The sequence below is a fragment of the Chelonia mydas genome, chromosome 21 (assembly GCF_015237465.2).
Source record: "Chelonia mydas isolate rCheMyd1 chromosome 21, rCheMyd1.pri.v2, whole genome shotgun sequence".
NCBI classification, from domain to species: domain Eukaryota; kingdom Metazoa; phylum Chordata; order Testudines; family Cheloniidae; genus Chelonia; species Chelonia mydas.
In genome coordinates, this window is record NC_051261.2 from 7,450,422 (window position 1) to 7,473,396 (window position 22,975).

Here is a 22,975-nt window from a genome sequence, read left to right on the forward strand (position 1 = left end):
GTTTGGCTGTGAGAACTTGACACGAATTATCAGTCTGTACTAACAAACCAATGCCTTTAGTTCTATTACTTTGCTTTCTGTGAGGCTCCAATCTCTGAGTTAGTAGTAAATTCAAGTGGAAGAATGGTTACCTAGCACGGTGAGGAATGCTTTGGCGGAGTCTTTGTCCAGTTCAGTACTGGCTACACATGTATAATCTCCTTGATCTTTTTCAGCCACACCATAGATTATCAAACCGTCATCTTCCTTCTTCATCCTTGAAAGGATACAATTGATAACAAAAACACACAGTGTTAGGTGTTGAAGGATTTTACCTTAACCTATGTGAAAAGTCCCATTGGATTCCATAGGACTATTTGCATGAGTAAGTCTAGCTGGGTTTGACTCATGTTTTACATTCATCAGGACAGGGACGTACTTTTCATTCTGTTTGTTGTTTTTTGTATATTTTGTCCAGGGCAGATGCATAATCTATCTATCTATCCAGGTATTCATACTGAATTTATTCCCATGGCATCAGAGTCTCTACAGTGCTGTATAGCTATACATTACTAAGCAGATGAAATAATCCTAGCAGGCCAGGAGATGGAATCAGATTCTTCTACGGGAACAAATTTCTGACCAGGGAACAGTCTGAGTCCCATGATCAAAAGCTCATTTCCTTTTCTCCAGATGGGAGACAGAGACTGGGAAAGGGGAACTGCAATTGTACTGGCACAGTAGATCAAAGCAGACAAGTATTAATTCTGAAATAATTTGTAGTTATTAAACCAAGATACTTTATTGAGATTCTTAAAAAACAAACACTGATTTCAATCTTTTTGGTATTTTTATATAAATGAAACCTGAGATCAAAACGTCTTGCGTAACTATCAAATCAATTCCAAATTGCTAGTCACTTTCTATTTGAAGGAGCTAACACCACAGAAATGTAGCACCACTCAGTGTCAAATCATAGGGACACTGGGTATTCTATGCATACTCTCCCCCTCCTGGTTGAATGTGAGAAATGCTGTCTGGGCTGTGAAACCAGACAAACTGTTTACACGCACTGGCTCTTGAAATGAGCATCCTATAAAGACAGAGCGAAGAGTAATACTATCTTGGGAGACAGAAGGAGCATGTAACTACAGATATACGGTCATAGGGCAGTGCACAGACCTGTTTCCAATGTACAGAGGTGTATCATCTTTCAGCCAGGTGACTGTGAGTTTCAGCGTAGAGTCATGTTTTATACGGCAGTCTAATCGAACCATGGAGCCCCTCTTTACAATCAGATCTTCTGGCCCTCTCACGATCCTAGTTGGGTCTGCAAAGAATCACAAGATGTCACTTGTAGGCATATAACAGTAGGGTCTATAGCTCGGTACCCAGACCAAAGGGGAGACGGAGTGTGACTTGTAAAAGTCAGGCATATGTGGACATGTGGCAAATGCCACAAGCCATCCAGCTGGCCACACTCTCCATTACTTACAAGTACCTGCTTATAAGCTGGGTAATTTAGTATCACTCTACCTATCTTACACTCAGCAATGCACCTTCCTTTTAATACACACGGACATGATCTAGAACAGGATTTTTGAGTCAAAGGGCATTTCACTAGGAAAGCGAAGCCACAACAGAAACTGTTCGCTTTACTCAAACGTTTCATTGCTGCTTGAACTGTGACCTTGCTCGACTGCTGCGCATCTTGTGTGTGTTTCAATGTGCCTGGTATTTATCTCATGCTCAAGGCAGCTCATCATGTTTAAAAAACAAAACAAAGTCCTCAGACAGTCATTCAGATCTTCAAGTATCCAACCACATAATTCTGTGATATTAAACTACAAAAACAAAGCTAAACTACACCATACTCCAGCTCTTAACATCTGCCTCTTTGCCTATAGGCTATGAAAGTGTGTAACAAAAAATTGGTAAAGGAAAAATAAATCCTTTATGCTGTGATTTTCAATGGAGCCCAAGAGAGTTAGGCACCAGCCACCACTGAATTCTTTTAGGCTTCTTTGAAAATCAGTCTTGCATTTAATGGAAACTAAATGTGTTGGGATCCCAGTTTTGTGGGTATGTTTGTGCTTGATGCACAGCACGAGAATTAGCCAGCTAACTACCCAACTTGTGGGTGTAAACTGATGCCCATGGAAAATTGTGGATGCTTGTGAGAAGGTGGGCCTGTACGTGCAACGCTTTGACAGCACTGTCTCTTACCTTTGATCTCCAAACGAACCTGGTTCTCTGCTTTACCCAGAATGTTGGTGGCGACGCAGGTGTAGATTCCCTGGTCCTCCTTCCGAGCCATGTTTATTTCCAAGCTCCCATTTTCATGCCTCTGGTAGTTCTCTCCATCCAGGGCGCTTCCCTGACCATTCTTAAACCTCACAACAATACAAGAAACTATTGTAAGAGGAAGCAGCAGCAGGAAGTGGCTCATTCCAAAGCCCATTGCAATCAGCAGTTCTGAGTGGTGGAATCCTTACCAGCGCAGAGTGGGAATCGGGGAGCCAAAGAATGGGCAGTCAAGGAGGGTCCTGTTATACTGAATCACTTTGATCAGCTGGTTCCGTGGGGCAAGAATCCGGGGAGGCACATCTTAAACAACAAAGAGCATCCCACCCATTGTTTCATGTTCTCTGTGTATATACAATCTCCCCACTGTATTTTCCACTACATGCATCCGATGAAGTGAGCTGTAGCTCACGAAAGCTTATGCTCAAATAAATTTGTTAGTCTCTAAGGTGCCACAAGTACTCCTTTTCTTTTTGCGGATACAGACTAACACGGCTGCTACTCTGAAACCTGTCAAAAGAGCATCTTGTGTTTTTAAAATCCCATGTGCTGTAACCACACCATCTCCCCATCTCTCCTCTCTAGTCACAGGACTCCCTCTTTTTCTTGCACCTCAAGTTCCTTCTTCAAGGCTTTGCAAAGCTCCCACATTTCCTCCTATCCCCTCCCTTCAGTTTTACCCTTCCACTGCTCTCTCTGTCTCTTACTACCTTCTATTTATGGTCTTCCTGCCAACACCAGCCCTGACGCTTGGTGTTCCTGCCACCAGCATCCTTAACAATCTTAACCCACTACAGCTGCTATCTATCATGACTTAAATTAGCCAGAGATTTTGGGAATGTTGTTCTATGGGAGATGGTGATTTCACCCATGAATTCAGAGATAACTGTTTTCTTATGAACACCTCTAGGCCGGGAAGTTAAAGAACTCCTGTGTTCACTGTAAAGACCTTCCCAATCCACCTCCGTAACACAGATATCAGCAGACCATCTGTAGCATTAGATAGTTACCCAGAACGCTGACGAAGGCGTTAGCCAGAAGGTAGCCATGTTCGTTGGAAGCATTACATTGGTACACGGCACTGCTGCCAATCTGGGTATCCCGAAATACAATGGTGTCTCCGGCCACTTCCCGACTTGGGTTGGGAGGAGCAGCTTCAGAACAAACAGAAGGAGGAAGAGAGAGCTCTTCGGTTTGCTATTAAACTTTACTTGGGTGAAAGGCTCCAAATCCCATTAACCACTCCCCGAGACATCCAACCCCCTGACCCCGCTTACAATTGGTTATCCTACTGAACATACCCAACAGAGCAAGCTGAGGATGGAGTAAAGCTTTTCACAGTACCAGCATGGGAGTCTGTGAAGTCCTCAGGTTATCTGCAGACCAAGATCATTAGGGGCTATGCCAGGCCAATAGTGCTCATGTTCAGACCCTGGCCCCTAGGGCCCGGTGTGACTCTTTAACCCCAGCACAAAGCAGGGTGGTAATGCCTGGGAAATGCTGAGTTCATCATTTTGAGGAGGATTTAGAGAGTCAATTTCAGTCTCAACCTGCTCCTCTCTGCCATCCACTCTGTAGTGAGTGATTAGTGAGCAGGGGGAATGTAAATTATTATTTAAGGTAATCATATGGGCCATAGTTTAGGATCTTTTATGTGGCCCAGACCTTATTTGTATGACAGATGAGACGGTTACTCACCTTGTGCAGTAACTGAAGTTCTTCAAGATGCTTGTCCCTCTGGGTGCTCCACTATCCTCCCTCCTCCTCTCTACTTCAGAGGTTCACGCCGATTCTCTGGGGTAGAGAAGGAACTTGGGGACTGTTGACTGAGCACCGCTATGTAACCACTCGGAGTACCCACAGGGACACTTCTTGAAGAATTATCAGTTCGCTTTTAAAAGAGAGATGACCTTTCTCTCTAGGTTATCTGAAGTGACCAAAAGAGTTTAGCAGGATTAGTTTCAGGTCATTTTCGGTTTCTTTTTAGAAGGATCTTGTTAAAATGTGATTGCTCCACAATTCATAACCATGCATCTAAAGCCAATGAGCATTACAGAAGGATTCTGATGCAGAAGCAATGTACATTAAGTTAGGCATTGATAATATTCTTCAATGATTCCATGACAAATTACTTTTAGTGAGGGAAATCAATAAAAATCCATTGTTTTAGGAACTAATCCTAAAATAGCAAGCGCTAGACATTACATAACACACACAGATATCCAGTCATTTAGTTGCCTGAACTCTGTCACACCTATACACACTTAACTTTAAATTAAGACTCCTCTGTTCAACACAAATATTGGATTTTTCCTTGTTATTCTTGGTTTGTCCAGTCCAATGTTAATTTCATTCTAATCCTCATTGTAGTTTTCATCTCCTCATTAATGGAGGGGAGTGTATCTTGATGGGACTGAAGGATAACAAGAGAGCTACCGGCATGATGGACGCCTGCCTGCACTCTTCTTGGCTCTCACCATTGCTACTGGTCATTTTTAAGTGCACCAAAAACTTTTTTTGTTTGTTTGTTTGTTTTTGTTTTAAAGTGACCTTTGGTGTCCCAGTTGTAACACTGTCATAACTAGATCTTCCACTCTTGGAAAGGATGATGAAAGACACCATGAGGAAGGCACGTGCGCTTGAAACATCTCAAATAACTAAGATCTTGAAAACACCCTTAGCATGACTCATGCTTATTATTTTTCCACCCTGAAAAGAGGAGCAATTTATATGAAATTCCTCATGGTTTTGGTGCATGCTTCTATAATGAATATAATTCAGTCCCTGCTAGGGAGCCCCAAAGCCATCAGCTTGCTTACATTCTATGGGCTCTCCATTCACCAACCACTGGATTGTAGGCTTCGGGTTCCCGTTGGCTCGACACACGAGTCTACCATCTTCACCAGGGGCCAAAATAAGGTTTTGTGGTTCGTCCAACCAGTAAGGGGCCGCTTTAAAGACAGGAATGTGTATACAGACAAGTTATACATACATTGTGGTTACCTCCGCTGAATTCCTCTCCATTAATTAGTTGTTGAAGCTGACACCACAGAAAGAGTTCCCCACCACATGCCACATGTAGGAAATGGGCCCTTCCCCAATGCGGAAGTGATGTCGCTGTAAGTCAAGTCCTCTATTTTAGCCACTAGAAAACAGATGGGCATTGGCTATGCTGAGTATTGAAGAGTAAAATCTCTACAGTCGACCTTTGCCTAATGTTCCTAGTCAATCCCAACCCTGGAGTGGCAGCCTCCCGACCTTAGGCCTAGAGGCCTACATTTGTCTGCTGTCTGCCAGAACAAGGATGTCAGACTTTACTGAGCCCCTAGACTGTTTGGGGGCTCTGCCCTTCCTGACGGCCTGAGCCTATAAACGCTTGGTTGCTCTGCCCTGCCTGAGGCCAGAGCCCTGGACTACCGGCCACTTGGCCCAGCCTAGAGGGCCAGGGCCTCAGAGGCTGCTAATCTCCCAACAATCTTGGCCTAGGGAGAGACCCGAGCATTAGGGGGCATGGCCTCCCTCTGAGATGGATGGGGCGGGATGACCATGCACTCCTACATGAGCTAAAAAAGCAGCGAAAGAATTTTTTTCTACTGCATGATGTAAATTAATGTAGCTCTATTTAAAAAAAATATCCACTGAGCTATGCTGATTTTCACCAGCTGAGGACCTGGATCAGGAGATCAGTCTGGTTGAGATGCAAATGTGTGTGGGTATAGGCAAACATCCATCTCAGTTCTGCAAAGCACAGATTATCCCATTAGCATAGGTCTGAACAAACAAGAACAGCCCCTCTCACCCTCCCCATGGCTCTGGAATTCTAACGGCTCAAGTAATTTGAATGGTAGGATAAAAAATGACGTACCCTTCACTCTCACTGAGATAGTGTGACGGATGCTGCCCATTTTGTTGGACGCTAAGCAGAAGTATTCTCCAGAGTCTTCCTCAGAGACGTTCGTGATGCGAAGGGCCTTGTTAAAATTTTCCAACTTGGTTTTGTCCGTTGGGAGCTCTCCTCCTTTCTTGTACCACATGATGTCTGGTGCTGGTCTAAGGAGGGGAGGACAGATTAGGGGTCATATCTGAGAGGAGGCTCGTCAAGACATGTACTGTACAGGAAACAAACAGATTTGGGGTCAGGAAGCAATTTTCCTCCAGGGCAGATTGGAAGAGGCCCTGGAGGTTTTTCGCCTTCTTCTGTAGCATGAGGCATGGGTCACGGGTCACTTGCTGGAGGATTCTCTGCTCCTTGAAGTCTTTAAACCGTGATTTGAGGACTTCAATAGCTCAGACATAGGTGAGAGGTTTTTCGCAGGAGTGGGTGGGTGAGATTCTGTGGCCCACGTTGTGCAGGAGGTCAGACTAGATGATCATAATGGTCCCTTTTGATCTTAATATCTATGAATCTATGAGATTCCTCCAAATTCAGAACCACTTAAACCAGTCCCCTTAGATTGCATCCTCCCAATGGTTTCCACAGATGACTCACTCTCCTTCCCTCCTGACTTACACCAGGATCTTGATCAAGGATCCTGACCTTCACTAACACCACTAGGAGTGAATTTCTGACTCATGGATACTACTCAATCTCTTCTGCATAGTTTTAGCTGGTGCACACTCCTGTAGCCAGACCTGGCCAGTTGGGCACTCACAAGGACTACAGTGGGGCCTGTTTCCCTATATTTGGTAGGACACTGTTTCATGTGTCACTACATCTCCAAAGTGGACAAATAAAAGGAAACTGATCCAACACAGAGAAAACAGAAACATAGTGTCACCAGCTTCCACTTTTGTGATGCATCTTTCTACCTCTTGCCCATAGGACATTTGCAGTTACCTGTCCTTCCATTGGGGAGCAAGACACCGTGGACTGGATCCTACTTTCACTGAAGTGAATAGCAAAAGTGGAGCATCAGGGACTGTACAGTTTGCTTACTACCCAGAGCAGAACAGATAAGGAGATGCCAGAAACCATTCCCCCTCCCCCCTGGGGCAAGTGGTACGTACACTCCTGAAGCAATGCACTCGAGTAAGAGGTCCACCCCTCTCAGCACTATCTGGTTGCTTGAGGTCCCGTAGGGATACATGAAGCTGGGGGTCGTTTCCATAACCCCTCGGGCTGAAATCAGCAGAAAAAAAAAAAACAGACCACTTTTAAAATCTCCTCCTCCATGCCATTTCTACCAGTAACACACAGAGCTGCCTGAGTGGAGAGAAGTGATATAGCAACAGGGGAAGAATGTATCTGTAGCATCATGAGTGCACACGGTACTTTACTAAGTTAGCTGGTTTTCACGACCATCTTGCAGGACTGTATTAGGTCATCAGACCATCATCCCAATAAAGCTGGTTCTTCTTGGATTCATGTGGATGCACCAATGTTCCACATCAAGCTGAACGACCCCATAATAGAACCACATAACTTCCCTTCCATCAGTGTTATGGGACCAGTTGCTACACAAGGGTTTGCCAACACACTGAGCTCAGAAGGAATTATGTCCAATTAATAAAGTGCTCCAACTCAAAGCATCTAGAGGGAAATCTGATGATGAATTTTAAGCAATGTTGGTTATGAAATACAATCCGTGCCAAACCAAATTAAGGCCAGATTTGGCATTCAGGCCTTGATCCGGCAAAGCACTTAAGAAAATGTGCAACTTTAGCATCACTGCATACACACATGCTTAAGTGCACTGCTGGATGATCCCCTCAGTTATCCCAGTGCAAGACCCTACCATGGTCTATTGGCCGGATAAGTGTAAATTAGGGCAGAATTTGGCCCTTAATTTCTTTCTTTGATATGGTTAACAAAGAAAAAAGTTGTTAAAGGAAATTCTGTTGACAGAGTGTACAAAATCTCATCTGTAGTTGGGCATCTGACATGGTTCCATATACCATTTCCATAAGGAAACCAGAGACACGAGACTGACATGGAATCACTATATGAACAAGTACAAAACTGGCTAAAACAAAAGTGCAGCTCAGAAACAAGATTAACAATTTAGGGTTAGTTTAGGAAGAGATACTGAGTTGTATTCTACTAGCGTGTGTTCTGGATCTGATACTTCAGTATAAGCCAACTCCTTTCATCCTTATCCAGTCAAGACCCCTATTGGCTGCTCAGTGGGAATTTTGTCTGCATAAGGACTGTAGGATTTGACCCAGGCCTCAATAGGATTTTGATGCAGTAGACGAGTACACTACTTAATTTTGTAGATTAATTGGAGTTGAAGGAGTAGAGCTCACAAACAATTTGGTGGACAGAATTAAAACACAGTAGAATCTTGGAAGGAGAAGTTGGCTGAAATCAAATGAGATTTTAAAATAACAAAAGACAAAGTGCTTCATGTAGGACACAGTAATCCAACACACAAATGGAGGCATTTACTATACTGGCCAGGCAGTAGTACCACACAAGAGGATGTGGGTATGAGCATGAAAATAAGTTGGAGTGACAGCGTTGTCTAGGCCTGTAATAAGGGTGAGGTGATTATTCTGCTCTATTTGGTAACTTTTAGGCCTAAAATGGGTATCGTTCTTTAAAAAACAAAATGAAATTGGAGAGCACAGAGGACAGTGACAAAAACTACAAACAATCAGACAAGGCAACCTAAGAGGAAAGTTTAAGGGAACTAGGGAAAGGTTAGAGAGAAGGCAACTGAGAAGAGACATGACCACTGTCTACAGATACATAAAGGTCTTTCTGTTAAAGACGATTGTAGTTATTAACTTACAACCATGAGGACATAAGATGCAATGGGCTTAGAACAGCAGTAGTGGAAGTGGAACAAAATGGCCAAGGGTAGGTGATGGATTATCAACAATGGGAGACATTCAAGGCTAGAGGAAATGTTGAGTTAGAAAGGGATAATGGGCCCAACTATGCTATGATGGATGAGTAGGAGTGGAAGTAGCTGGCCCCCTCTGACCCAAAAGATTCTTTAGCTCAATAACCAGCACGCATCAGAAATACAGCTCAAGTCAGTTATGCCCAGTGTGTGCCTGTGAGAGCAAGAGGGGGGGATTCTGTGGTACCCGTAGGATCACACATATCTGAGGAGCATCCTATCTGACAGGCTAGTAACCATTTTTTATTGTTTGTTTCTTCAGGGGAGGGGCTGGGATGACAAGGGAAAACAGTTTGTGGCGTTCACTCCATTAAGACATCAGGAAAGGTTTGTGATCAGACCCCTCAAAAGAAAAGCTACCTGCAGCCCAAACCACAGCTTCCCAATTGGCTCTGAGCCTACCGCACCACAGCTGCGCACACACATCACATGACTTTTAAAATACAAAATGATTAATGGTCAACAAGTGCTGGTGAGACGGTTAGTCAATTATTCGGTTAATGGATTACCACCACGTACAAGTCTTGACCTTACCTTGACGATACAGTATATTTACCAATGCCGTAGACAGATACACATATTTAACTTCTTTCTTACCACTTGATAAGCTCCCTTTCCTAGTTAAGGCAGCCCTACAATACCAACCCAACACTAGCGTACGAAGGCTAGGTTGCAAACATAGTGGCTGGTGTTATGAAGGCAATACTTGTCGACAGCTACCACACCATGGTAACAGCATTTCTGCAGGTATTTCCTATTTTATACAGAGAGATGCGGGAAATACATCCTCTTTGACACTACTCAGTAGGCAAATGTTCATTTTCATGGCAGTCACTGTATGGTATATGTCTAAACAGGGTGCATGTCTCACTTCAACAACTATTTTGTTTGTTCGGGAGCCAGGGAAGGCACCAGTCAGGGAAGAGAAGCAGTACAAGCAATTTTACCAGCCATATATTAATGATGACAATTAAAAAATAAAGGAAGGGAAATTAGTATCCTGTCCCAGTTCTTTTAAAGCACCGTACAAACACACTGGGGAGCTCATAATAAGGTTCTGTCTTAGTACATCTGATAAACATTTGCCATTTAACATTAGGGTGCTGCAGAAATCATTCCAGGCAGACATAAAATTCCAATTCCAGATTTGTGGGGATAGTGACAGACAGAAAATATCAGCCTGCTTAGAAAAGTCTCAGTCCATTTCTTTGGTTGGAACATGAAAATAAATAAATAAATTGGAAGTGGATTTTTATACCTGCTCTGCTAGTCATACACCCGTTATTGCCACCATTGTTCATCTATACAAAATAAACCTCATGCAAGCGTGATCAGGATAGTTTAAAACAACCACGTAACTCCAGTGCCCGCAGCCCTGAGCACTGAAGTGCTAATCAAAGGCATTTTTATTTTTTTCATTAACCTTATTAACCTTACAGATTTTAAAATTTGGAAACAGCTTGCAGAACATTTAATTTCTACTAAGAACCTTGAAAGAGGAGTTAGATACATATTTAGAAGCTGTATCTATTTGCTTTCTGTACAGCGAGCCACCTTTAAAAAGTTTTCTACTGGTTTGAAATAATTCTGTCATTTCCAGTGGAGTTCCTTATCTTAAAGGCAAGAAATTTCTGGCGCCGGTAAATCTTTCCAACTAGTAGAATGTTAATAATGATGATACTTAGCTCTTATATAGCACTTCTCATCCAGAGATCTCAAAGTACTTTACAAAGGATGTTAAATATCATCATCTCCCTTTTACTGAAAGGGAAACCAAAGTACAGACACTTTAAGCCCACCCACTAAATAGGCTTTGAGAAGACGATAGCCATTTACTCATTATCAGCCTGGGGATTAGGTTCAAGACGGATATGTGGCTAGCATTCAGGTCTGGATTACATGATGATGATAATCTCAGGAATTGCTCCCATAACAGTTTTACCCTAAGATCAGCTGATCTTATTACATTTCTACCATATTAGGGTAAAGTTTCAGAAGATGCACCTGCTGCAATTTTAACTGCATCAGAACTGAAAATACTGACCCTCTCTACGTTTTGGATCTGACCCAGAACAAAAAACCCTAGGGAGAGTTCAAGTCTAAGCATTTGGCATCTGGGATTCTAATCAGAGGCTTTGAGGATGGTTCCAATTGGCCGTTCTGTAATTTAATATTCAAAGCAGACAGAACATAAATATTTTATGTTTATTGCAAATGGTAACAGGCGTCCCCTCTTCTATTAGCTGGGTTGCGGGTGGGTGTGATCTAAGAGAGATGCAGGGGAATGGAAATTGAAGCAAGGTGTTCTTTCGGTCACCAGCTCTGGGGGAGATGTGGGGGCAGGCACTGCTGCATCAGGGCTCTAACTGCATGAAAGTTGGTGGGATTTTTAGGAGACCCCTGATAGCGAAGTTCGATATGAATGAAGCTTTTCGTGTATGCATATAATGCCACGCCCCAAATATCAGGATGAAAACACCCCTCTACTCTTTAGCTGCTTCCTTCAATAACAGGTCAGCTCCCATGATTGTTCAGTGTCTAACTGCAATTTTCAGGATCCACATGCAAGGTAGCACAGACATAGATATCTGGCTCCTCGGAGAGCTGCTCTATTGGCAGCTCCTGCCTCCGGCATGGTCGCATACAGTGGAGATTGTTGCGGGGAGGGGAGAGGAAGCAGCCTCCAGCAGGTTCGCTGTAGCACACGCACAGCAAGTTTGCCGTGTAATCTCCATCCCAACACACTGTCCACGGGCTGTACTAGTGGGAAGCTCTGCACAAGCTTTCTCTGACACTGGGTTGCTGAGGAGATTGCCAAGGACTTTAGAATGTAACAGGATCTCAGCTGGTGGTCATCTAAGCATTCAGAAGATGCTGGAGCATCCATTCCCTCCTTGGTGCACAGCTAGAGCCCTGCATATCCGCGGCCCATTTATGCGGATCAGATGTGGATACAAATTTTGTATCTACAGCCCTTCAAATCCACTGATATCTGTAGACTATTTTTGCGGCTCGGATGCGGATACACATGTCCTGTTAACTGGACTGATGCATGTGTCTCAGGAGCAGATGCTTTCCACTACCTTTTATGCTTCTGCAGATGGGGAGTTATCCATAGAGGGGGCAGCAATTTAAATATGTGCCAGGGGAGGGCCAATGGGTCTGGGTTTAGGGTTTTGCTACAATTTCTGTTGTATTCTTCAAGAGCTAAGCTTCTATTTAATACTAAGTGGTGGTGCTAGCCCTTCTGGCTGTCAAAGGAGGGCTATCTACCGCTGTCTCATTGAGCCTGTATACAAACTCAGACACAGCACTAAGAGGTATGCACATCCCTTGTTCATCTGAACGGGGCATTGCTTTATGTCCAGCTACTGTTCTTCCCGAACCCCTATGGACGTTCATGGTGCAGCTGGATGTTCCATTTACTGAGCAGCTGTATCCATTTACTGAGCAGTCAATTTTCCCTCTCATACATAGCCCTTACTCATGCAAGGAAACCCACTGATGCAAATGGAACTCCTTGCATGAGTAAGGGATGCAGGTTTGTGCACCCAACACGGGAACCTAAGTACCACAGCTAGATGCAATGGCACAAAGTTTTGTTCTGAGTCCACATGCAGTAACGGAGAGCCCTATAAAAACTGCTCCCGCTGCCTTCAAAATCTGCTATTTGGTGGTAATCTTGGCAGCAGGAAGGGGTTTATACAGTAGGCTGGAGCAGATGGGTCTCTTTTGACTCTAAGGATCAACAGAAGGTGAGGGGAGGAGGTGGAGGAAGGGGAAAAAAGCCAACACATATACGTGACTGGTGTCAAATCAGTTATTCCAGTACAATGAAACCTGCGCTAAGGATCCAGAAGTGCAGCAGCTCCTCCTCCATTCCCTTCCCCAAATTCTGAATAGCCATTTAAAAGTATCCCTAAAGTTTCTGCAGTCACGTCCAGCCAAGTGTCTGACTTTTACTTATGGCAATTTGCACTGCAGAAAGACGTTACAGCTATAAAACTTTTCTCTGCAGGTTTACTTGCTACATGAAACTGGTTTGGGCAAATAATCCAATTTGAATGACTAATTAGACACATTTTTCTGTTCGCTAATTTAGCATGATTTTCTCAAATCTATTAGTTATTAAAATAAATTTTCAGAATAATTTCTAAGAACAATTCTTGGTCTGTAGTTCACTTGTCTACAGTTGATTGGGAGGGTCTGGCATGGAAAGTTAGAGCTGTTGGATTGGACACACAAGGTCACCTAATATGTTTCTTTTCCCCTGATTGGAGGAGCTCAACTCTTGGGGCATGTCTACACTTCAAGCTGGAGATGTGACGTCCAGCTCAGGTGCTAGTTCACTAGGAATAGCAATGGTTTGGACAGGACAATGGGCTAGCTGCCCCCAGAACCTATGGTCCTGGGCAGGAATGTACTCAGGGCAGCTAGCCTGTCCTGCCACTGTGGCTAGGTCACTCAGAGCTAAAGTGCAGACATCTACATGGGCTGGAAATTACAATCCTCAGGTCAAGGTGCAGAGGGACCCTTAGATTCAGTTTTCCTGTGCGGAAACTCACAGAGAGGAATTCAAAATTCTGTTCCTCTTATGCAGTTTGTGTTACCTTCCTGGCAGAAAAATCTCTGTCCCTAGATTATTTGAGGAGAGTGAACACAAAAATGGTGCAAACGGTGTAAAGGGATTCACTTAGAAATTCAAACTTCTATTTATTTAAACGGCATTTGTCCAGCTTCATTAGCCAATGAGTATTAATCAGATACATTTTAAAGGACAATTCTCTATAGGATTTTCTCTCCATTTTCCCATGGATTTATACCTACTCACAGGCACAGAGGAGAAATCTCCTTCTACTTCCATCGCATGGAGACTTGAATCAGTTTATGTAACAACCACTGCTCCTATTGGAGCTAATTTCACTCTTGACCATCAAAGCCATCCATACTGGGCATAACTAGTCTTCTCCCATTTCAAGGGCATCCCTGACTTCAGTTAAACACAGCATATCTTCTGACACTGCTAGCACTGTTCTGGGTTTCTAACATGCCAAATCCCCCTCAATAGTTCTTGAGACAGTTTTCACTCAAAAAAAAAAAATCCACATTTCAAGAAGGAGTACCCTCCCTCGCCCATACGGCATCCCTATTACTCAGAGCACTCTCAGCAAGTCTCATACAGGGCGATACAAAAGGGGAGGGGTGTGTGTGAAACCTCTCTTGGCCATCTCATTTGGCAGCAAATCATGGCAGAAAATGCATTTCAATACTCTTGCAAGATTTTATCCAACTTGCTTAGACTTCTGCAGTCAGGCAATATGTTGCCAAAAAAAACCCTGCAAGGCTTTCAATTGCTTAAACAGCAGTATTCCGTATTCTTCCTGATAGTGCAAAGCTTCTACCTGATTTGGAATTCATCTGCTTTGCAGAGCTTTGCTACCTTTCTGATCTAGCTAATTCTCCAAGCCATTAGTAGGATGATAGCGTCACAATAACATGCCCATATTACTGCTATTTTCCTCCTTTGGTTGATGAGAATGAAATGGCGATCTGATTATAAGGTGGCAGACCTTCTTTGGTCCAGATTCTCTGCTGCACGGGCCACTAGTGACCTGGTTACTGCTCCCTGATTTCCTGCCCAGCCTTGAATGCACTGGGGGCTGCTCTGCCAGGCACCAAGGAACTGTATGAGACAGTGTCTCTCTCTCCTGCAATGCACATCCTGCTGCGGGATGCAGAGGGGGAGGATAAGAGCTTTAGCATAAGAGTCAGCTATGCTGGCTGTATGCCTAATAGGGACTCCCCAATGGCAGGGTTCTCCTTAGCTAGGGGGTGAAAGGTCTGTCCTCCCTCTGCTCAGGCAGTGCAAAGCAAGACACCTTGAGGAGGGAGGGTCTGAAGAGCGCTCAGACTGAAAGCATGGAGAATCTTTGCATTCTAGCTACCTGAGCGTGAGGACACCACTAGGGTTTGCCTGTGCATATCTGCGGGCAGAACGCAGTCCCTTGTGTTAAGCAAAAGTCCTCTTATGGTTTCAGAGGAAATGGAATCTCTCTCATTATTCTGGAGTCAGTTTCATCCCTGTATAGTCTAATGAGGGGGGAATGATACAGGCTGCACCAGCACTGGGGACATTCCCCCCAGAGCAGCCCAAACATAACCATGAAAGGCATACTCTGAATTCATTGCATTTGGGCACATCCTCCCACTTCCTCAGCAGCAATATCTTGGGGTATATCTGCCGGAGGTTACAAACACTGTTATGAATCAGTTTCCAGCACTTTATGCAAACATCCTCCCTCACTACACCACTGAATGAAATAAACCCACCGTGGCCCCCCACTATTATTTACATTATCACATCACTTCCACGACACTCTCAATTTATTTCAGAAGGAAGATCATGCCCTGGGGAACTCAGCAATTGTGCCTCTGAAGCATAATTTATGAGTATGCTGTGGGCTTCCCCCAACAAATGTATTCTCCTGAGGTAGTTTTTCTGCTCAGACAAAGGGGAGAGAAAGAATCTTCAAAAAGCATTCAAAACATGCATAACACCACTACAAAGAAACACATTACCATGCTTTTCAGAAAACCATACATTTCTTTTCCCCTCTCAATGCCTACATTTAGCTGCAAATATAATAGATGCGCTTTCTGAATGGTGAGAAATATTGGATTTTCTTTTTAAGTTTTCTGCTCTTTGGAAAGGGGATCCTATTTGCGGTAGAAATGGGGATTTGGATTCAATTTGGCCAAACCTCCTTGCTGTTTGGGCTTTGTTTTGGTTCATACTCAATTAATCCAAATGCCCCTAATCTGGGGGTTCAGATAATTGATTAGCTTTAATTTTCAATAATTTGGACACTGTATGATATTTTAGGGGGTTTTCTCCCCTCCATGTGCAGTATTTATGAAGTTGAAACTATAAGTACAAAATCAGAAACAGGACTACATGTATATGGTGTGTAGGTGCATATATATATATATATATATATATATATATATATATATATATATATATATATAAAAATATTGCTAACTTGTTCGCTCAATTGCCTTGTCAGTTTCAATGACCAACCAACTAGTGGGTGTTAACACAAGAGTAAGTTGGGTTAGGTAGAAAGGAGTTAGAACATGAAGTTCTCCAGAAGTCAGTGTTGACTCACCACTGTACATGTCAGTGTGATTTCGAAAAGACGTTTCATTATGGGGATTCTCTGTAATAAACAAAAGAACATGAGCGCACCAAAGGCAACAAAGCAAGCACTGAGTAACGGAAGGCGTAACGGAGGAACGCAAGAAAGCAGGAATGAAATACCAAGACCAGAACACAAAATTATTCTGAAAATGTAAAAATACTGCAGCTATGCAACACAAGCACACAAAATATTCCGAAAAGAACAACAGTCCAGAAAGAAAGAAACAGCAACATAAGACAGCAATGAAAGGAGAAAGGACTGCTTCATTCCTACAAGATGTAGAATCAAAACAAAATATAAAAATAAAATATCAACTAAAGGTTTCATAAACACTTTCTGCAATTTAAGTGTTTGATTCTTTTGGTATAAAGAGAGTGTCTGTATCTTTGAAAAATCCAGTTCCAATGTGAGACAAGTGGCTATTTTGCTCTTGATTCCTTGAACACATGAGGGAAGCATGTTTCTTGCTATTTTATGTCCATATAAAACATAGGTTGGCTAAGCCACAGCACAACCACACAGAAAGGTGTGATAAAAATTAACAAAATTAGGATTTAAAAGTAGTCAACTGTAAAATCCTTTTAATTAAAAGTATTTTAAAGTGCATTGTGTCTCATAAAAATCCACTATTCACTAACACACATCCATCAGTCGGTGACAGGCACTCAAATCTAACAACTCTATTTTATGAAGAACATTAATTGGCATTACAGGATTGCTGGATGATAGCTAGAACCATGGGCCAAGATCCACAGCTGGGGTAAATCAGCATTGCTCCAATGAACAATGCTGATATACACCACCTTAGGTTCTGTCCTCACATTTTTAAAATGTATCTTATATTAAATGCTGATTTGGGATCTGCTAAGAGTGATCAGATTTTAAAAAGAGATGCTACACAGCCATCTTACGACATCATCTAATGAACAGAAAGTTTTAGAACATTTAAAAACTGGGTACATTGGTTACAAGAAGAGTCACTGCCCTGAAGCTTAAACATCAACAACATACATCATCTGTTTCGGAAGGGTTAAGACGACTCATCAGGGGTCCAAGAGCTACACGAATCAAGTGGGATTAGGTTTGGAACAAGAACGCAGTCCTACCTCAGTCCACTACAGGAAAAAGTACAGCCTTATCTTTCTACCGAATCTTTACAAACTGCAGGGGCAATTTTCTTCCCTCCCATATGGAATGTAAATAATGGAAATTTAATGTAATCATTTTTCAACAGCTAGATTACCCATTTTTTAAAGTAGCCAACACCCATAAGGCACATATCTCTCAACAGCTTTAGACCCAAAAAAAAAAAAAAAACCACCTAAATTCAACCTCTTTGAATGTGATATATACAAAGAATTTATTATCGTAACAGCCAGAAAATTAGAACTTCAGTCCACCTTCTATACAGAGGCCTCCAGGGGGCTTTTGGGATGAAATTTGCATGCTATAATAAAGCCGACATTTCCAAGGGAAGACTTAAGAGAGAGTCCAGTATAATTGGAAGCCACAGTGCAGCAGCCTTAATGAGCCTTTTAAAGGGCCTGAGAGAATGGATGCTATAGAGATATCTAGATGAAGAATAGCTATCCTACGTGGGTTAACATTTACAGCTAAGCATAGAGTTCTTAGAGCTCGTCAATTCATCAATAGTTTGTTCTGCACATTCTTTCCTTCAGTCTATTAATATATACAGCTACATCCTCAGCTGGTGCCAACGAGCCCAGTTCCATTGTCTTTGGTGCTGCTACACCCATTTACACCAACTGAGAACCTGGCCCTTTTTTTTGCAGCTCAATGTTTTCATTCTTCGACCAGCTGTGTAAGTGGATAATTTATCTGAATGTTATTCATCTGTGACTATTCCCATCAATCGGCCAAGAATCTATGTATTTAGCCTTTGTCAGTCACTAAATACTTACGGCCCAGCTCACCTCAGTCTTATTCCTAAGCCCACATGGGGGAGAGAGCACAACAAAGCAGGTAGAATGCTCTCTGCCTGTTTTGATTCTCATGTCAAGTTTTATGCCGTACTGGGGCTCCACTAATTTCAACATACACTGATGTGAGATCACAGTCGAGCCCTACCATCCGGCTCTGGCAGTGTTCTACTCTCACTTTGCAGAGCTCTAAATACGCTTGAGCTATTCCACAATGTGTAGCATGCTACCTATTTAAAAGCCATATTCCTCCTCCTCTCAAACTATGGCAAATGCTTCTTTAACAGAGCTCCTGTTCCTCTAATTAGGTGGCTGCTTGCCTAGCATAACATGACCCTCCAATCACGTGTTCAAGGCGTGCTGTACCATTCCAAGTTCTTGCGTCTGATGGCTGCTCCGGGAAGGGTGTGCGGAGGCATTCAAATGCAGACTCTCTGGCTATGGGGAAAGCTGCCAAGCTGCTGCAACAGGGAGGTTGAAATAAAAAGGAGACGGAATTGAGACGTTGTTGAGAAAACAAATGGGCAGCAGGGAGGGATTGGACTCAGCTTCTGCTGACTCTGAACTGAGACAAGGGGCAAACTTGCAAGGTGAAGCTATGCAGAGAGGCATAACGTTAGCTGTTTCTACCTGGGATGTTCATCGTCCAATTTAATGAGAACAGAAATACACAGCAAACCATTGGTTGTGGGTCCTCCTCCTAACTCCCGCAGTGTATAGCCCTGAACTCTCTCTGCATTAGACTTGCAGCCGGGTAATGCTGCTCTCACTGCTATTTCTTTATACAGAGCAGCATTTGAGAGAGCCTGCCCTGATCAGGCGTTTTCAAACACCAGGCCTGCTTTCTTTGATCATCTCTCCCCCTCGAATTATAATTACAAGGTCTTAGGCCTTCTTCGGTCTTTAGATTTATACTCCAATTTACACCACAGTGTAAACGTACACAGGGAGCAGCTAAGCTTCTTGCTCTCAAACTGATGGGACATTGTGCTTGCCTCAACCGAGATTGTCCTAGGTGCTGTACATATACATAGCAACCGACAGTCCCTGCCTTGCAGGTTTACAACTAAATATTATCTCCTTTCTTCATTCTCTCTCTTACTCCCTCCCTTACAAAACTTCCACATCCGCTGGTGATCAGAACTATGATCTCGCTCCAAATTTCCTCCAGTAGACCCCCCGTGAAATCCATCAGCATTGGAGACCTGCCTTCCTCCATCAACCAATCTACGTTTAGACCACAGAAGAGAATACTGGTGCCAGGAACTAGCATGTATACTCTCCATCTCATCCCTTGGCTCCTTTGACATACTGAGTTACTAGATAGATGTGCATCCCTTATACCTAGAAACAAAATAAATATTCAGAAACAAATCCAGACTGTCTAGCCTACTATCACTGCAGTGGAGAAAGGATTTTGTAGTCAGCAAAGGTCTCTCAATGAGATTAGAAACATAATCTGGTTTGTCCATCTCCAGCTTCAATGTCTTCTCAGGAGACTTCTCATTATGTAGTTAGAGTGCATTATAAACGGGCTCCTCTTGCCCCTAGAGAGAATGCCCTTCTCTGGGTTGAAATTGAGGTCACCTGCAAGCCAGCACAAGTTTTCGATGCAATCGCTTGGGCTCCATAGGGTCAATTTTCCTGTTAACGTAAGTGGGAGTCTCACAGCTAAACAATAGATCGTTGTTTATAAATAATTTAGCCCTGTGCTGTGAAGCTCATGAGTTAAACGAGGAGACTACATGTGCCAGTCGCCTCAGTGTTTCACAAGCACAATATCCTCCCTACCCAATAAGAGCAACAATGGGCTTAAATTCAGGCCAGGCCTAAGCAAGTGAAACTCCAGTGGAATAAAAGGTGTTGCACCAACTTCGAATGGATCTGAATTTGGGCCCAGTATAATTCTACTCTCAGTTACAGTAAAGAAATCTCAATGAGATAGCACACAGAACAAAATTGCATCCAGCACGTTTTAAGGATCCCTGGCTGCCCGGGGCTCATTACCATATTCTTGCATATATTTCTGCATTAATTCAGACTTGTTTAGGGAAGTTCTGTGGAGATGCAATGCAAATGTAAAAGAACTGAGGTCCACAGCACAGGAAATAACCCTAACCCTGGGGTCATCAAGAGCAGCTCTGAGCAAACTCAGGATATTACTCACATATGAAGCCTGGAAACTAAACAGATTGATCTCCCACTAACTATGTATATAAAAGCTCCCCTACAAAGCGCAGACACGTCTCATCTCTGTTGAAGCTGGTTTTGGGTTAACACACACACACACACACACACGCAGTTATAGCATGAATTATAGGCCTGCTTAGCAGTGAAGTTCTGAAGCATTAGAGAGACATCAATACCCTGCCTTTAGGTTACTGGTCCAACTGCTAAGTTGACCTTCAACCACCAATTCTTAGGTTATTCTAAACCCTGTTATGGAAGGAAGCGCCCTCCCCCGGAGAGATCTCAGAGCTGCACAGAATGCCTTCTCTGCAGGATACTGCCAGCACAATCCAGAGGGGAGCCCTTGCGGAAAAACTTAAAGAAGCACCAGCCCAACAGGTCAAGGCGACACTTACTGGTTTGGACCTTGAGCGTGTAAGGGTTTTTCTGCTGGATGGTGTGGGTGAAGTGGAAGCGCGCATTACAGCTGTAGTCAGTTTGGGCATCCTGCAGCATAACGTTGGAGAAGTATAAGTCGCCGTTCTGGCCCTGGGAGACGCGCTTGTCTTGGTGGATTGGCTCCATGGCTGAGAGAGAGAAAACAGGAATTCAAAACAAAAGCCACTGCACTGCTGGACGTCTTAACATCTGCCTTCAAACAACTGGTGCGTCTTCTGGCAAAACATTTGGAGGGGGCAGCAAATGCATAACTGAGGCAGGGTCATCCAAGTCCAACAAGAGCTGATGAGTACAAACCAGTTCTTGTAATTAGTGGCGTGAAACACTCCATGAAGGAAACAAAATATGACTATTGAGGCTGCCATGCCCCTCATAGACTTTAGAGCAATACACAGCCCCGCTGGCTGGCTGGAAGGGATTCTGTTTGATTATAAGAATTCACTGGTTTCCAGTGGAACCAATGACGTGGGATGGGAGGGATTTTAAAGAGCTAGGTCCATGTACGAGCAAGGCACTTCCTATCGTTGTAAAAAGTGATTTGCCCCGTAGCTTTGTTTTCAAGCTGCTGCCATCCCCATGCCTGGTTACAGCAGAGGCTCACCTTCTTGGGCCAAATCGCAGGCCTGCTACTCCATCCAGCAGCATGCACTGGCCCCTACACTCCCTTCACCCAGCTACCCCCAGAGCAACAGCTCCCCATCCTACCCTCACAGCACCGAACCCCTACGGTTTCATAGATTTTAAGGTCAGAAGAAACCATTGTCACCTAGTCAGACCTCCTGCATAACATCGGCCATGGGACTTCCCTGCTTCATGTCCAACAGGCTGTGATTGAAGTAGAACAGATCCTCTTGCAAAAACATCCTATCCCCCACCACTTTCAGTAAATGATTCCAATGGTTAATTACCCCCACTGTTAAAAACGTGCACCTTATTTCTAGTCTGAATTTGTCCAGCGTCAGCTCCCAGCCAATCCCTCCCCTCCCTTTCCATTCCAACCTTTTTAAAACCTGTGAACCACAAAGTGGCTAAAAACTCATGCCATGATCTAACCCCCACAATTCCTGCCTGCAGAGGAGGGTGAGCTGGGACATGATTTTGTCACCAGTTTGTGGGTCACAGGACAAAACAAAACAAAAAATAGGACATTGAGAACACTTGGGCTATGCCAGAGAGCATCAGCTCTGCTTCTGCTGTAATTAAAACGGGGGCGGAGGGAGGTTGAAGTTCTGCATTAAAATACATATTGCGATCGGTCAAAAGATTTCCCTCACTGAAATGAACAGTTCAGGGAGCCCTGGCCACCCAACCACTGTCCCAACTTACAGCTGCTCATCCAGAAGATAACAGGAGGCGGCAGCCCAGGGGGTGGGTTGCATTTTAAAGTCAGTGGGGATCCTTCATCGATCTCTACGAGGTCCAAATGTTCCTTTGGCCACAAGGGAGACCCTGCAATCAGAAGATGTGAGAGACATAGCGGACACTGAGCTGAAGGGAATACACTGGGAGGGATTTGTTTTTTAAATCACATCACCCTCTCCGAGGACCTGGCCTGGTTTCAATGGAAAGGCCCTGATGCAATTTTATTTTTATACACACAGGTTTCTTGCAGGGTCCATGTGTTCCTGCTCCATAATGATATTTCACCCTCCGAAAACTACTTATATTGGAGGGTCTCGCAGTGTTGTACAAACATGACTAATGAATTAAGCTTCACGACAACGTCCTCTGTACGGCGGGCGTTATTACCCCTATATTACATATGGGGAAACTGGGGCATAGAGAGGCAAAGTGACTTGGGCATGGTCGCACAGCAGGTTAGTGGCATAGAAGGGAAGAGAACCCAGGTCTCCTGATTCTCTGTTCCGCTTCCTAGCCAGCAGACTATGTGGCCTCCTCTAGCAGCTGAGATTGCTATCTACTGTGATCAGCTACAACTGTTGTTTGTGTGTCTGATGCGCCCAGATGCCACAGTGGCAGGTCCATTAGAAGTTACACAGGATACAGTTATTGTAGTTGGGTTGTTGGATACAGGAGTGGGAGGGAAGGAAAAGAAGATCAGCCTATCAGCCAA

The 22,975-nt window shown here is 43.6% G+C and overlaps 1 protein-coding gene across 50 annotated transcripts in view; it reads right to left on the reverse strand.

Annotated features, from left to right (window-relative positions):
- NFASC (neurofascin) overlaps positions 1-22,975 on the reverse strand; it is a 180,599-nt gene that overhangs the window by 68,891 nt on the left and 88,733 nt on the right. For 34 of the 50 annotated variants that reach the window (XM_043533572.1, XM_043533563.1, XM_043533561.1 and 31 more), the window contains 11 exons: positions 22,228-22,350; positions 20,859-21,029; positions 16,301-16,351; positions 7,291-7,402; positions 6,149-6,333; positions 5,103-5,234; positions 3,294-3,437; positions 2,475-2,586; positions 2,206-2,372; positions 1,162-1,309; positions 132-256 (listed from right to left, as the gene is read on the reverse strand). In XM_043533572.1, the coding sequence (XP_043389507.1) occupies positions 132-256; positions 1,162-1,309; positions 2,206-2,372; positions 2,475-2,586; positions 3,294-3,437; positions 5,103-5,234; positions 6,149-6,333; positions 7,291-7,402; positions 16,301-16,351; positions 20,859-21,029; positions 22,228-22,350 (1,470 nt within the window). The remainder of the gene's footprint in view (positions 1-131; positions 257-1,161; positions 1,310-2,205; positions 2,373-2,474; positions 2,587-3,293; positions 3,438-5,102; positions 5,235-6,148; positions 6,334-7,290; positions 7,403-16,300; positions 16,352-20,858; positions 21,030-22,227; positions 22,351-22,975) is intronic. The other 16 variants (XM_043533558.1, XM_043533573.1, XM_043533555.1 and 13 more) reach the window with 1 other exon arrangement.